This window comes from Globicephala melas, chromosome 2 (genome assembly GCF_963455315.2).
Source record: "Globicephala melas chromosome 2, mGloMel1.2, whole genome shotgun sequence".
NCBI classification, from domain to species: Eukaryota; Metazoa; Chordata; class Mammalia; order Artiodactyla; family Delphinidae; genus Globicephala; species Globicephala melas.
The window spans coordinates 44,804,625-44,818,072 of record NC_083315.2 but is presented as its reverse complement, the minus strand read 5'-3'; the positions used below and the strand labels follow the sequence as shown (position 1 = coordinate 44,818,072).

The following is a 13,448-nucleotide window of genomic DNA, read 5'->3' as shown; positions in this document are numbered from 1 at the left end:
GACAATCTAAGGAAGAAACATAGTATAGTCTTCTTTCTGGAGGGAGAGATGCAGAAAAGCAAATCAAGTATATACCAGAAGGATGAAGAAATCATGTGCAACAGTGTTTAACAAGCTGACCGTCAACTCACACCAACTTTTTAAAAAGAGCAAAACACTGGCCAAATGCTTATAATTCTGGATCAAGTTCTTGTTAGGGTTCGACAACAGTTTTAAGATCTGTGTTTTAAATGTGATCAGCAAATGGATTGAGAAACTAACACTTAACGAAAAACAAGAAAGAATGAGATGATTCAATCTATACAGATAACATTCAGTATATGAGTATTCAGGGAAATGCTTTTATAAAATATGTATTCCTTCTTAATCAATGGGCCCCTGAAAAGCTCCATGCTCTCCTTCCTAAAGGTCAAATATGGGCCAATGTGCTGAAACTGAAAAACACAACAGAAAAACAAACAAAAACTAAGCATGGATATGAGACGACTTTCTCCAAGAGTAAGAGTCATGAAGTATTAAAATGGACCCCTGAAGAGGGAGTTAGAATATCTTTTCCTTTTCTAGGGCTTGTTACAAAGGAGACAGACTTTATGTAATAGGATTTTCACCTCCTGGATAAAATACAGAATGGATTATGAATGGATTATGCTCTCTCAAAATCATTCTATTTCTGAAATGTTATGAGTTATTCCATTTTTCCCATGACTTTTCCCATTTCTGAATGTCTAGTTTGGCCTTTCTCATCAGCAGGATTCTGCCTGGGTTCTCTTTGGAAATGGTCTACATTTAATGGTTTTAGAAATATTATAGCTCCCCCTCACCCTGGCATTTGCAGGCTTTCAGCTTTTGCTTACAGATGAATGCATCTCAACACAGTCACCTACATTTGGAACTTCTCTGAACCTCTCTTAACATCTGAAGATCCCTAGAAGTAACTACGGTTAAGAACTGAGCAGTGGTCACAGGAGCTGAGCAATGGAAAACGAAAACTGATAGATTCTTCCAGAAAAGTGTTGATTGCTTCTCCAATTAACTAACTGCAATGCACTCTCCTTATATCAACCCAACGCCCACCCAGCAACAGACACAAATATTCACGAAGTTGCTTGTAATTTTTCCAATTGCTAGCTTGAGTAGGAAATCAAGTCCTGACATTTATTTCCAGTTTGCTGTTTTTGTTTCTACTTTTTTTAAAAGCAGCTAAACTTTATATAGGCTCACCATTTCCCCTGGTAAATAATAGCTTTTTCTTTCCTTTCAGGCACTGGTTAGGTAGTCACTGAGGGTCCCTCCCTTTCACCTCACTGCTTCTGGATTTAAGTATTGGGTTAGGTTATTTTTTTCCTACCAGGGGAGATAAAGTGTAAGGAGCAGGCTAGCAGTGGCTAGATCTACTTTTACATAATATAAAGGGCAAGATGCAGGTGTTTGCTCACTCTGAATAACAGTGTTTCCTGAAAGTTACTGGGCCACAGCAGTATATTATTCAAGAGTATTTATGACTCTGAAAGCCCAAAGGGAAATAGCATGCACAATCACATTTTTATTTGATTGCAATTATGCAAGCGGCCTATAAATATCTATGCTAATCGTTCATGTAACTGGCCTTTTCAGGGAGGTCCTGGAAGTTTTTGTTCCCCCAATACTTTTCTTAATCTCATGTTTAATTGCCAACAAGAGCACATTTAAAGTTTATAGCCACACTTTAAAAATGAGTTATTGGTTCTTACCTGGAATTGATTGCTAGCAAAAGGACCGTGCCAAACTTACCCCAGATTAAAATGATGTACCGCAGTGGAATGAAATACAAAGTGATGGTGGCGACTGCCAGTATCAAACAGGCCAGGAAGGAAAGGAATGGGACCGTCCAGTTAAACGTGCTGTAGACAAACCACATACATGTCATTTTCTCTGAGGCTCAAGAACAGCTGTAGATTCATTTTGCCATGTTTACTTCTTAGTTTATACACATGAGAAAGGTCTATTGGAAATGTTTCTTCTCAAAACTTGGAGATAAAATCTGCCAAACTGATTGGGCAGTAGAAAAACATTCTTGAGGAGAAAGTCACAAGACCAACTGCCATTCGGCTTGTCAGAATCTTGGTGACTTTGCCTTCCTGGAACCGACAGTACTGAAGAGACTTTGGCTCTCCAAAGTGATTAAACACTGCAATACTGTTATGTGGCTCCGTGCATGCAGAGCTTCAAAACGAAAGGTGAGTCAGGTCACTTCAAAGTCAATATTTCTCTCTCAATTAACACATGGTTGCCAGTAAATATTGAGAAAAGGGAGGATATTAGTACAGTGCTTTTGCATTTTTCTAATAACTTATATTTAGAATTTCCAGACTCACTGACTCCAGAAGGTTCATAATGCCCTGAAATGGGCTGGGGAGCATCTGGCTATAAACCATTACACCACCAACCCATAGACAATGTAGGGAATGTTGCCGTACATTATTTTCACAAGGCCCTTGGCTCCTTTTGTTCTATCTATTGCCTGCTTTGACTTGAGATCTAGAATATGGGATGTAGAACTGAATATACTATGGAAATCCTTGCACAATCCTAGAAAGTGATCATTAAATCCAGTGCCCTGATGAGAGCTCATGAGTGTCTGGGGCATTTCTTCTTCTGGGCCTTCATCTTTACTGAGATGAAAGATTTATTTCTGTTGTCTGTTTCTTTGGTGGGGTGGGTGTTAGGGGATTTGGGAAGAGCAGCTTATAATAGTTATTGGGCATTTAATATGTGCCACTGTCCTAAGATTTTTTTTTTATATATTTAGATTGTAATGCTCACAAGTAAGGATTATCCCCCTTTTACAGATGAGCAAATCAAGCCTGAAATTAGGAGTTTGGTGTTAACATATACACACTACTATATATAAAATAGTTCAACAACAAGGACCTACTCTATAACACAGGGAACTATACTCAGTATCTTATAATAACCTATAATGGAAAAGAATCTGAAAAAGAATATATATATATATACACACACACACACACACACACATACATACACAACACTGTAAATTAACTATACTTCAATAACAAATTTAAAAATATAAGAGCAATCCAGTTATACCTCACTCTCTTGTTAAAAATTGTTATTAATATTTTAAATCTTTGCCTATGGAGAGATACAATATTATGTACACATGTGTGTGTATTTAATGTCTCACTTCTTTAAAATATAAGCAAAGGTGAATGCATTTTAATATGACTGTTGGTCATTTTAATGTGTTTCTTAGTGATATCTAGCTTATTTTCTTGCCAGAGGCAACTATTTAGGGAAGTGCTTAAGAAAATTGATTTTATAAGCAAACTGACATGGGTTTGAGTTCAAGCTCTACCTCTAAAAGTTGAGTGACTAGAGGAAAGTGTTTCAATCAGTCTGAACAATAATTTATTCTCTAAAGAATGGGAATAATAATAATACCTATAGCATAGAGTTTTGCTAGAATTTAACAGGTACTTGCATTTACAATAGCTCTGGTAACACGTGAAAGATGGTTAGCTTAGTTTTCATATTAAATTTTTATCTTGTTTTGTTTCCCAAAAAAAAAAAAGTTAGCTCTGCTTCTAGCACACTTGTAAAAACTCAAAAAAAAAAAAAAGGAAAGACGTTACTATTTGTCTATCCCCACCCCCCTTGATGTTTTCTTCAAATAAAATCTCTTTGGATACTAAAGAAATCGGTCCTTTGTCATATTGTTGCAAACATTTTCCCAGTTTGTTGCTTTCTTGTCTTTTAAAAAAATCTTGTTTATAATTTTTTAAAGATAAAAATTATGTATTTTACATGACTAAATTCATCAATTTTTTCCCTGTTGATTTTTAGATTTGGTATTTCTTGTAAAAGACTTCCCCTAGTCAAGTGACTTGACATCAAGAATTTGAATAATCAATATTTCCCCCACTCCTTTATCATATTGCTTTCTATGTTATTTTAAATGTCTACATATTTGTAGGTCCCTTCCTGACTATTCTCTTCCACAGAAGAATTTGTAGTAGAACTTTTTAGTAGGCAACCTCACAATATTTGAGAAAATGTTATGGATGCCACAATTGCCCCTGTTATGCCAGGGCAAGAAATTTAACCTGCAAATATCTTTGCACAAGGACACAGGGATAGTACATGAATGTGTGATGCAGTATGGTTTGCAGTAGTTAAAAAAGAAAATAGCTTCAGTATCATCAATAAGATAATATCTAAATAAAATAAATATCTAAACTTATCTAAATAAAGAGGAAAAACTAAATAGATTTACATTCTGCAATACAATACAGCTTTAAAAAACAATGAGAATATGAAAAGAACACCCACACAAACACCTTTGCCCTCAACACAGAGGCTCAAAGCTAGATACAGTGAAAACCTAAGTTTCAGAAATATGTAAGTATGTATATATATACACACACACACACACATACTGAGAAAACCTCTGGAGGATATACTCCAAACTGTGAATGATAGCTCAATATGATGGGGGGAGAGGGAAAGAAAGAGGGAAGATGGAGCTACAGAGAATAATGGGAAGCTTTCTGTTTGATTACTTTTATAATGGATGTATATCACATAATCAAAATAAATAAAAATATAAAATCAATAAATTAAAACTGAAATAAACAAGTAAAAACAAATACCAATCTGTGTGCCCTATTTCTGTTTTTGTTGTTGTTGTTGCTTTTTAAAGCAGCGACATAGTAAGTGTCAGATCCTGGATGCCAATTCACAGGTAGGTAGCAATGAACCCATCTCTTTTCCATTAGGTGAGCCTAAGCAATGTACTCTACTTCTCTGTGCTTTAATTTTCCCATCTGTAAAGTGGGAATAATGACTTTCTATTTTATAGAGATGCTGAGGGGATTCAATGAATTAATAAATGTAAACCCCTTAAAAACAATATCTGGCACATAGTAATTATTCAGTAAGTGTTACTTAGCCTCATTTTTCTTGTTGTTATTGCACAAAAGTGACATAAATATGAAAAAAGCTAATTATATCAGGTAGCATTTTGAAGATAATAAAAACTATGGAAAATGCATGGAACTACTTTTTATAAAGAAATATACATTATGGCTCCTTTTCTAAAAATAGCAAACCTGCCTTTAAAAAAAGTTAAATAATAGCTAAATAATTTTTAATACCTTGAAAAAAAAGAGAAGGCCACCATTAGGCTGACATAAAAATAAGAAAACATCAGAGTATAAAATATATTGCAAGAATTCTGGAGATTACCAACTTCCAAAGTCAATTTCACTCTAATAATTTCTGCCAAATATTGAAATTTTGAACTCCTGCATCTGTTACCTGCATGGGGGGCAGAAGATAAAGCCTAGGGCCTCCACAAAGGAAGATTCAAGTAGAAGAACACTGCATAAAATTTACATTTTCAGGGTAAGGATGAATTGAGAGAGACAGACAGAAAGACAGAGACAAAAAAGGAAGAAAGGAAGGGAGGGACAAATCCACCATATATAAATGGATGCAAAGAACTCTATTGTGTGTCACAATGCTAGTGCCAGGATTTATCATCTGAGTTTATGCTACCAGTATACTCTGAAAAGCCTCAGCAAAAAATTTAATTAAAAAAAGAGATCCCAGGTTGAGTCACCCCAAAGTGACTCGAGCAATAATCCTCTCTAAGGAAATGCACTATCAACTCAGATATCTGAGTATGCCTCACACACACACAAATCCAAGGAATATGAGTTCATAATTAAAACTGCAAAATATAAAAGAACACACAGCATCAAGAGTAAGAGCCAGCAGAAGTAACAGCAAAATCCCAAACAAAAGTCTTCAAATACGGAAAGCAAACACAGTGTGTTAAATAATAATGTTTAATAATTTAAAAGTCAAAAAACAGAGGCTTAAAAATATAGTCAAGGAAGAGATGATGAAAATGACCAAGAAGATTTGAAAACAAAGCAAGGAGAACTTTAAAAAGATATGCAGTGATTAAAGTTAAGACCCCCAGGGCTTCCCTGGTGGCACAGTGGTTGAGAGTCCACCTGCCAATGCAGCAGACACCAGTTCATGCCCTGGTCCGGGAAGATCCCACATGCCGCGGAGCGGCTGGGCCTGTGAGCCATGGCCGCTGAGCCTGCGCGTCCGGAGCCTGTGCTCCGCAACGGGAGAGGCCACAGCAGTGAGAGGCCCGCGAACTGCAAACAAACAAACAAACAAATAAACAAAAAGTTAAGACCCCCATGCATGGATTAAACTGGATTTTAAATATCAGAGGAAATAAGGTTGTGCAAGATAGTCCAAAGAAAGTACTTAGAAGGCATCACAAAGAGCAAAAAGATAGAAGATGTCAAAGAGAAGAGACATGGAACATAGATTAATTGACTGAATTGACTGGGAAGATGATAATAGTAACAATTAATATTAGACTGTGGTAATAAGCCATGCTGTAAACTCTAGGGTAACAACAACAACAGCAACAAAATGGCAAAAGGGTGCTTATATATAGAGGAAAATAGAAGAAAATTACAGAAAATAATGAAAAAAACCCAAATAACAGAGCAAGGGTAAAAAAGACACAATAAAAACCACAGATTTAAATCTAAGTATATCAGTAACCACATTAAATTTGCATGCACTACATGCTGCAAGTAAAAAACAGTGACTCTCAGAAACAAGAGAGATATCTAAAACATAAACAGGTTGAAAGAAAGTGATAGAAAACTTGTATTATGAAGAAAGCACTAAAAGGAAGACGGTATAGCCACATCATTAGTTAAACAAGACATTAAGGCCAATTTTTAAAATCGGTCACTTTCTATTGATTAATGATCCAATTAAACAGGAAAATACAACAGTTTTAACATGTACAAACCAAATAACATAACTTCAGAATATAGAAAGCAAAACCTGATCAAACTACAAAGAGTAGACAAATCCATGACCCCAATGGAAGGTTTTAACACACATCTTTAATTAATACAAGAAGAACCAAAAATAAAGACCAGTATGAGTATAAAAGATTTGAACACCATCAACAAATTAATCAATAAATGTATATAAAATAATACACTCAATAACCTTCTTTTCAAAAATTTATAAAAGTTGGCCATTTGTTAGAAATTAAGCAATATACTTCTTGGCAAGGAAGAAATAAAAATAGAAATTAGAAAAAAGTTTTTACTAAATGTGAATTGATAATGAGTATCAGTGCCTAAATGTTTGGCATGGAGTTAAGCATTTAGGAAACTGTAGCGCTTTAAATGCTTACGTTAGGAAAACAGAAAGATTGAAAATAAATGATCTAGTTATTCATCTTAAAGAGTTAAAATAAGAATAATAAATTAATCTGAAAGAAAGTAGAAGGAAAAAAGTAATAAAAATAAAAGTAGTAATTAACGGAAAAGAAAACAGGCAACAGGGAAGATTAACAAAGGCAAATGATGGTTCTTGCTAAAGACTAACGATTGATAAGTGACTGTCAAGAAGAAAGAAGGGAAAACACAATTTTGAGCATAAAAAAGTGAACAATGCTACAGATTCTACTGTCATCAAAGATAGTAAGAGGATTTTATAAACAACTTCATGTCAAAAAGTAGAAAATTTAAATGAAATGGAAAAACTCTTAGAAAATGACAACTTACAGAAACAGATATGAGAAGAAATAGAATAGCTGAACAGATCTCTAGATATACTACAGAAACTGAATATTTAATTAAAATCTTCCCTGAAAGAAAACTCCAGGCCCAGATACTTCACTAGAAAATTATATAAAATCTTAAAGGAAGTAATTACAACAGGCTTACACAGACTCTTCCAGATAATGGTAAAGAGTGAACACTGCCCACCTATTGTATGAGTCTAGAATAACCTTCACACCATAAAGAATTTTCAAGAACAGAAAACTATATATCAAATCTCACTGATGGTCACAGCTGCAAAAATCCTAGGCAAAAAAATTGTAAATAAAATCCCAGCATACATAAAGAGATTGGATAGCATGATGAAGCTGAGTTTATTCCAGAAATGTAAGATTGGTTTAATATTTGAAAATCAATCATAATAATATACCACATTAACAAAAATAGGAGAAAACAAAAACAACCATAAGGTTATCTCAATGAATGCAGAAAAATGTTTGACAAAACTCAACCTACATTCACAATAAAAACTCTCAGCAAACTAGGAATAAAAGGGAAATTCCTTAAGCTAATAAAGCACCTTTACAAAAACCTACAGAAAACAACATTAAGGGTAAAATGTTGAAAGCTTTCTCTCTGAGATCGTGTATGAGAACGGAATGTTCACCAACACCAATTCTGTTCAACGCTGTACTGGAGCTACTGGCCAGTACAATAAAGCAAGAAAACAAAGTAAAATGTATAAGGACTGAAAAATAAGAAAGAAAAAAAATATTCCTAGATGATATGTTTATGTAATACAACAACCAGAATAATAATTTTCATATAAAAATTAAGATAATTAAGTTTATCAAGGTTGATAGATTCAAAGTCAATGTAGGAATATTAATTTCACTTTTATATCCCAGTAACAAACAGGTAGAGATGAAATCTGAAAAAAAAGATACCCTTTAAAATAGCATGAAACCGGGCTTCCCTGGTGGCGCAGTGGTTGAGAGTCCGCCTGCCGATGCAGGGGACACGGGTTCGTGCCCCGGTCCGGGAAGATCCCACATGCCGCGGAGCGGCTGGGCCCGTGAGCCATGGCCGCTGAGCCTGCGCGTCCGGAGCCTGTGCTCCGCAACGGGAGAGGCCACAACAGTGAGAGGCCCGCGTAACGCAAAAACAAACAAACAAACAAACAAAAATAGCATGAAACCAATCAAATACTTCAGACTATATCTCACAAAAATGTGTCAAATTTTTATACATAAAACTCTCAAATACTGAGGTAAATTAACGATGAGCTAAGTAGATGAAGGAATATATTACATTCATATGTTAGAAAACATAAATTTTAACAAGATGTCATTTTTTTCCCAATTAATGCAATCCTTACAAAGATCTCCATGATCGTCTGCTTGTGTGCATGGTGTGTCACATGTGTTTATGTGTTGGATGCTAAAAGTGGAGATATGTACCAGACACATTCGTACACACACTGTCAGATTAGCCCTCCCAACAGCCAAGTCAGTTAAGTCATGTATTTTTCTCTTGGCAACCCACAGTTTTAGTGGTAAAATGTTTAAATGTTTCACAGTTTTTTAAAAATTTAAGACACAGAGGAAGAAGGTCAAAGCAATTTACCCAAAATAATACTCATAATAGTTAATATTTTTATGTGATTACTAAAGGCCATCCACTGGTTTAAACTCTTTATAGGCACTAATTCATCCAGGAATGTTATGAAGTAGGAATTATTATTATGCCCATTCTACAGATGAGAACTTGAGTCAGAAAAGGTAATAATTGGCCCCAATCACTTACTCCAGTATAAGTGGCAGAACTGGGATCTGAATCCAGAGAGTTGGCTCAAGAGCCTACACTCACTGTCTGTATAGTAGACATTTCAGAAAATGTAAGATGGCACATTTTACTCATTTAATCCACTGAATATTCCTGCTTGTAAGACTGAGGACTTAGTTCAAAGATACTGGGACTAACACTCAAAAACTTACTAGACCATCATTCCAGTTACCATGGAGTATCTTGTCTTTCATAGAATGCCCAAGATTGAAGAACTCTGATAAATCAAAGATTTCCATCTCAAAATTAAACAATTTGTTAAATATTTTCATAGAAATCCCCGGACTTCCTGACTTGGCAGCTCCCTAAATTCTAAATAGGGAATCCCTGACTCAAACCTTTCAATGAATGAAAAAATCCAAGGAATCCCCATTCATTCATTCAACTCTTCAGGTTTACTAACACATCCTAAGAATGTCTTTGACAAAATTTCAAAACAAAACCCAGAAATTACTGTGATCACATCCAGTAAGGTGGGTAAAACTCCATCCTAGAGTTTCTCTCCCAAATGGGTGCCCCACTAGTTGACCTTTGTGTCAATGAAGTCATTATTTTCCTCATTTCCTAGGCATGGAAAAATGAAGTCCTCTGACTCTTCTACCCATGGAAACAGAAACGAGGGTCATAAAATCCTGTAGACCATTCTTTCGTGATTTACCCACATGATGCTTTCCTTCATACATGCGTGGTATTCACCACAGTTTGTGAACTCTCTCCTCACAACTGGCCTCCTGTCCTCACCTTGGTCTTTCTGCCTTCATTCTCTGTCCCTTAAACATGTAACTTTAGATAAAATATAAGATCCATCAATCTATCATTCCCCACGTGCTCACCATCATTCAAACTTCACTTATCCTGCTTTCTCATCTTCGTTGCTTAATATTTCATAATATTACTTCAAAGAAGTTCTTCTTCCTAGGAGTGTGCCTTCTAAGCCTTACTCTGGAACATTTGCAGGGATGACTCCCCTGTCCTAGGTCTACCTTAATTTCATTACCTCCTCTGTGGAGATTTCCCTCACCACTCAAGGACACAAGTGTTGGAGCCACCACTCTATCACAGGACATACAAGATACCTCAGTATTCTGACCGACCCTGTCTGCTGCCTGGGATAATATAAACGTCACATGTTAAGCAAATGGTAGCCTGATGCATGCATACATTTGAAACCTGTATACAATGAAAGAAGGTAATTAGAGAATGTAGAGAAAAGAAAATACTGTTCACTCCATGTAAATGCAAAATCATCAGGGTCTTTGCTGTCAGGAGCAGGGAAGCCTTGCTCTGAGAGATTTACGTAAGTCTATTTATTTGTTAGCTGCCAAAAGTTGGGGTAAAAGTTTTTCCTGGTCCTCATGCGCTGAATTACAATGGAATTCCAACAGAGTTACACATGACGTTGTACTTGAATGCCCAGTGGGAACTTTAAGGTCACTGTAGTAATGAATGGCCAAAGAATTAATAGGAGTTGAGCCTCATGTGCCTTCCTGTGTTGCAGCTGGGTAGAATAGTGCTCTGTTCATGGCTGAAAATACGTCTCAGACGTGGCCACCACAGCTGTGTTGGGCACAGCCGCCGTCAAAAGCACTGTAGAGCTGGGGGCCTGTTTAAATTGCTCTGACCTCTTCTCATCAGACACAGTTCCTTGACCATTATCAACTGCACAACAGCTACATTTGTCTATTAACAGACATTCAAACATGGAGATACTTTTACCAAAGGACATGGCCTTCTTGCCTCAGTCTTGCCCCCACTCCACATCCTCTTATCTTCTTTGCTGCCAGTACCTCCCTCACTCAATTTTTTTCATTTGCATTTCCATCCACTCAAGGCCCTGCATGACCAGCCGCATCTCCAGGCTCTGCCACGTCCATCCCCAGTGGCACAGACCTACTGACACCCCTCCATCTCCCTGTATCTAGCACAGTCTTGGGCTTTGAGCCTCTGCACAAAGGTGCCCACCTACTGAAGCCCCCATTCATCAACTCTGTGCCCAGCTAGCTCTTCTCATTCTCAGAGATGCTGATAAGTTGTTGCTTCTTCAGAACTTTCCTTTGTTTCTCTCTCTCTTCTACAACCTTCCTGGGATGTAGGACCTCCCCCCGCATCCTACCTAACCTCTACCTAGTATCAATGCTATTCTAATTGTCTTATTAGTGTTCTTCTCCCTCGATGGAAAATAGATTCCTAGAGAGAGGGAAGTGGGGAGTTTCAAGATGGGGGTGGGGGTTTAAAAGGTACAAACTACTCTGTATAAAATAAATAAGCTACAGGAATATATTGTACAACACAGGGAGTATACCCAATATTTTATAATAACTTTAAATGGAATATAATCTATAAAAATTTACTATCTTGCACACCTGAAACTAATATACTATTGTAATCAACTATACCACAACAGAAAAATGAATTAAAAATAAAGTATTATTTATTTTATAAAACACACAAAGAAAGAGAATAGATCCCCAGAGGATAATGACATTATAGTGTAAAGTGAGGAGGGGAAGTTCAAACCGAAGATCCATGGCTTACTCGTTATGTGATCTGGGCTTCATATTTAATCATTCTGTACTTCAGTTTCTTCATCTGTAAAATGGGGATACTAACAATCCTTACTCTGTAGGGTTGTTGGAATCATTTAATCCAATTCCTTTAAGTAACTCCTTAAAGAAGTTGCTAATGTAAAGGGCTTAGAACAGTATCTGGCTGGCACGTGACATTAGTTGATGTTTCTATACCGCGGGCCTCTCACTGTTGTGGCCTCTCCCGTTGCGGAGTACAGGCTCCGGATGCGCAGGCTCAGCGGCCATGGCTCACGGTCCCAGCCACTCCACGGCATGTGGGATCTTCCCGGACCGGGGCACGAACCCGTGTCCCCTGCATCATCAGGCGGACTCTCAACCACTGCGCCACCAGGGAAGCCCACATTTCTCATTCTTAAACAAAGCCAGTGCCTGAAACTCAAACACTGATAGTTGAATGTGTGAATGAAGAATTATAAATGCTCTCTTCATCATTTCACTATTTTCTACTGTCACTTATGTTTTTGCTAAGCAATTGTGAGGGTACATTCAGGAATCATGTTTCAATTTATATGAAACCTAGAGAAATAAAGCAGATAAATATCAATATACATGACCAAAGCCCCTACTGCTCTTTAATTTTTCTTGACATTGTTCGTGGGAATAACAATGTGTAAGTTCGGTAAAAACTCACTACATTTGAAGATGACTTTGAACCTGTTTTTTTTAAGCAAAAGAAACATGTTTGCTATGCCAACAATAAATGGACACTCAAGGGCAATTTCATGTAATAAGGGATGGAGGAATAGCATCAGTAACCACAGAAAGTTCCATATTAGCTGTTTATATTTCCTGATGTTAATCACCACTTATTGATTTTCCTGCATCTTGATAGACAAAATTTCACTTGGCTTTTAGCACTAATTTTAGTCTCTTCTTTACCCATGTAATTTCTAAATATTATGTTCTTTACTTAAAGAAACTAGAATGGCCAATAAAATAAGAAACAGTATTAATTAATCTTTAGAAAGAACAACAGGGCTGACACAACTCTGGATTTAAAGGGGGAACAAACATCTACAATTCAAAAGAAAGAAAAAACCTGCTCTGTTCATTGGTATCATATGAAGACCAAGTTACGCAGAGTTCACAATGTATAAAACAAAATAAATAAAAAAATAAAAACATGAATCACAGAGAGTTTTTCTCAATTGAGACTCCATTAGAGAATTTAGCCTTTATGCTCTAATGTAGGTGGATGGCAAGCTATGGGCTGGAGCTGAGTCAAATCTAGCCTGACGTGTTTTTATAAATAAAGGTGTATTGGAATACATATCACATCCATTCATTTACATATTAACTATCTGCTTTTACACTTAAACAAGAGAGCTGAGTAGCTATGACACAAACCATATAGTCCAAAGCTGAAAACATTTACTCTTGGTTCCTTTATGGAGAA

The 13,448-nt window shown here is 36.4% G+C and overlaps 1 protein-coding gene across 1 annotated transcript in view; it reads right to left on the bottom strand.

The window, feature by feature from the left end:
- Window positions 1-13,448, bottom strand: part of MCTP2 (multiple C2 and transmembrane domain containing 2) — a 248,854-nt gene that overhangs the window by 7,115 nt on the left and 228,291 nt on the right. Inside the window, exon 20 of the mRNA XM_030873171.3 lies at window positions 1,771-1,880. Coding sequence (XP_030729031.2) covers window positions 1,771-1,880 — 110 coding nt within the window. The remainder of the gene's footprint in view (window positions 1-1,770; window positions 1,881-13,448) is intronic.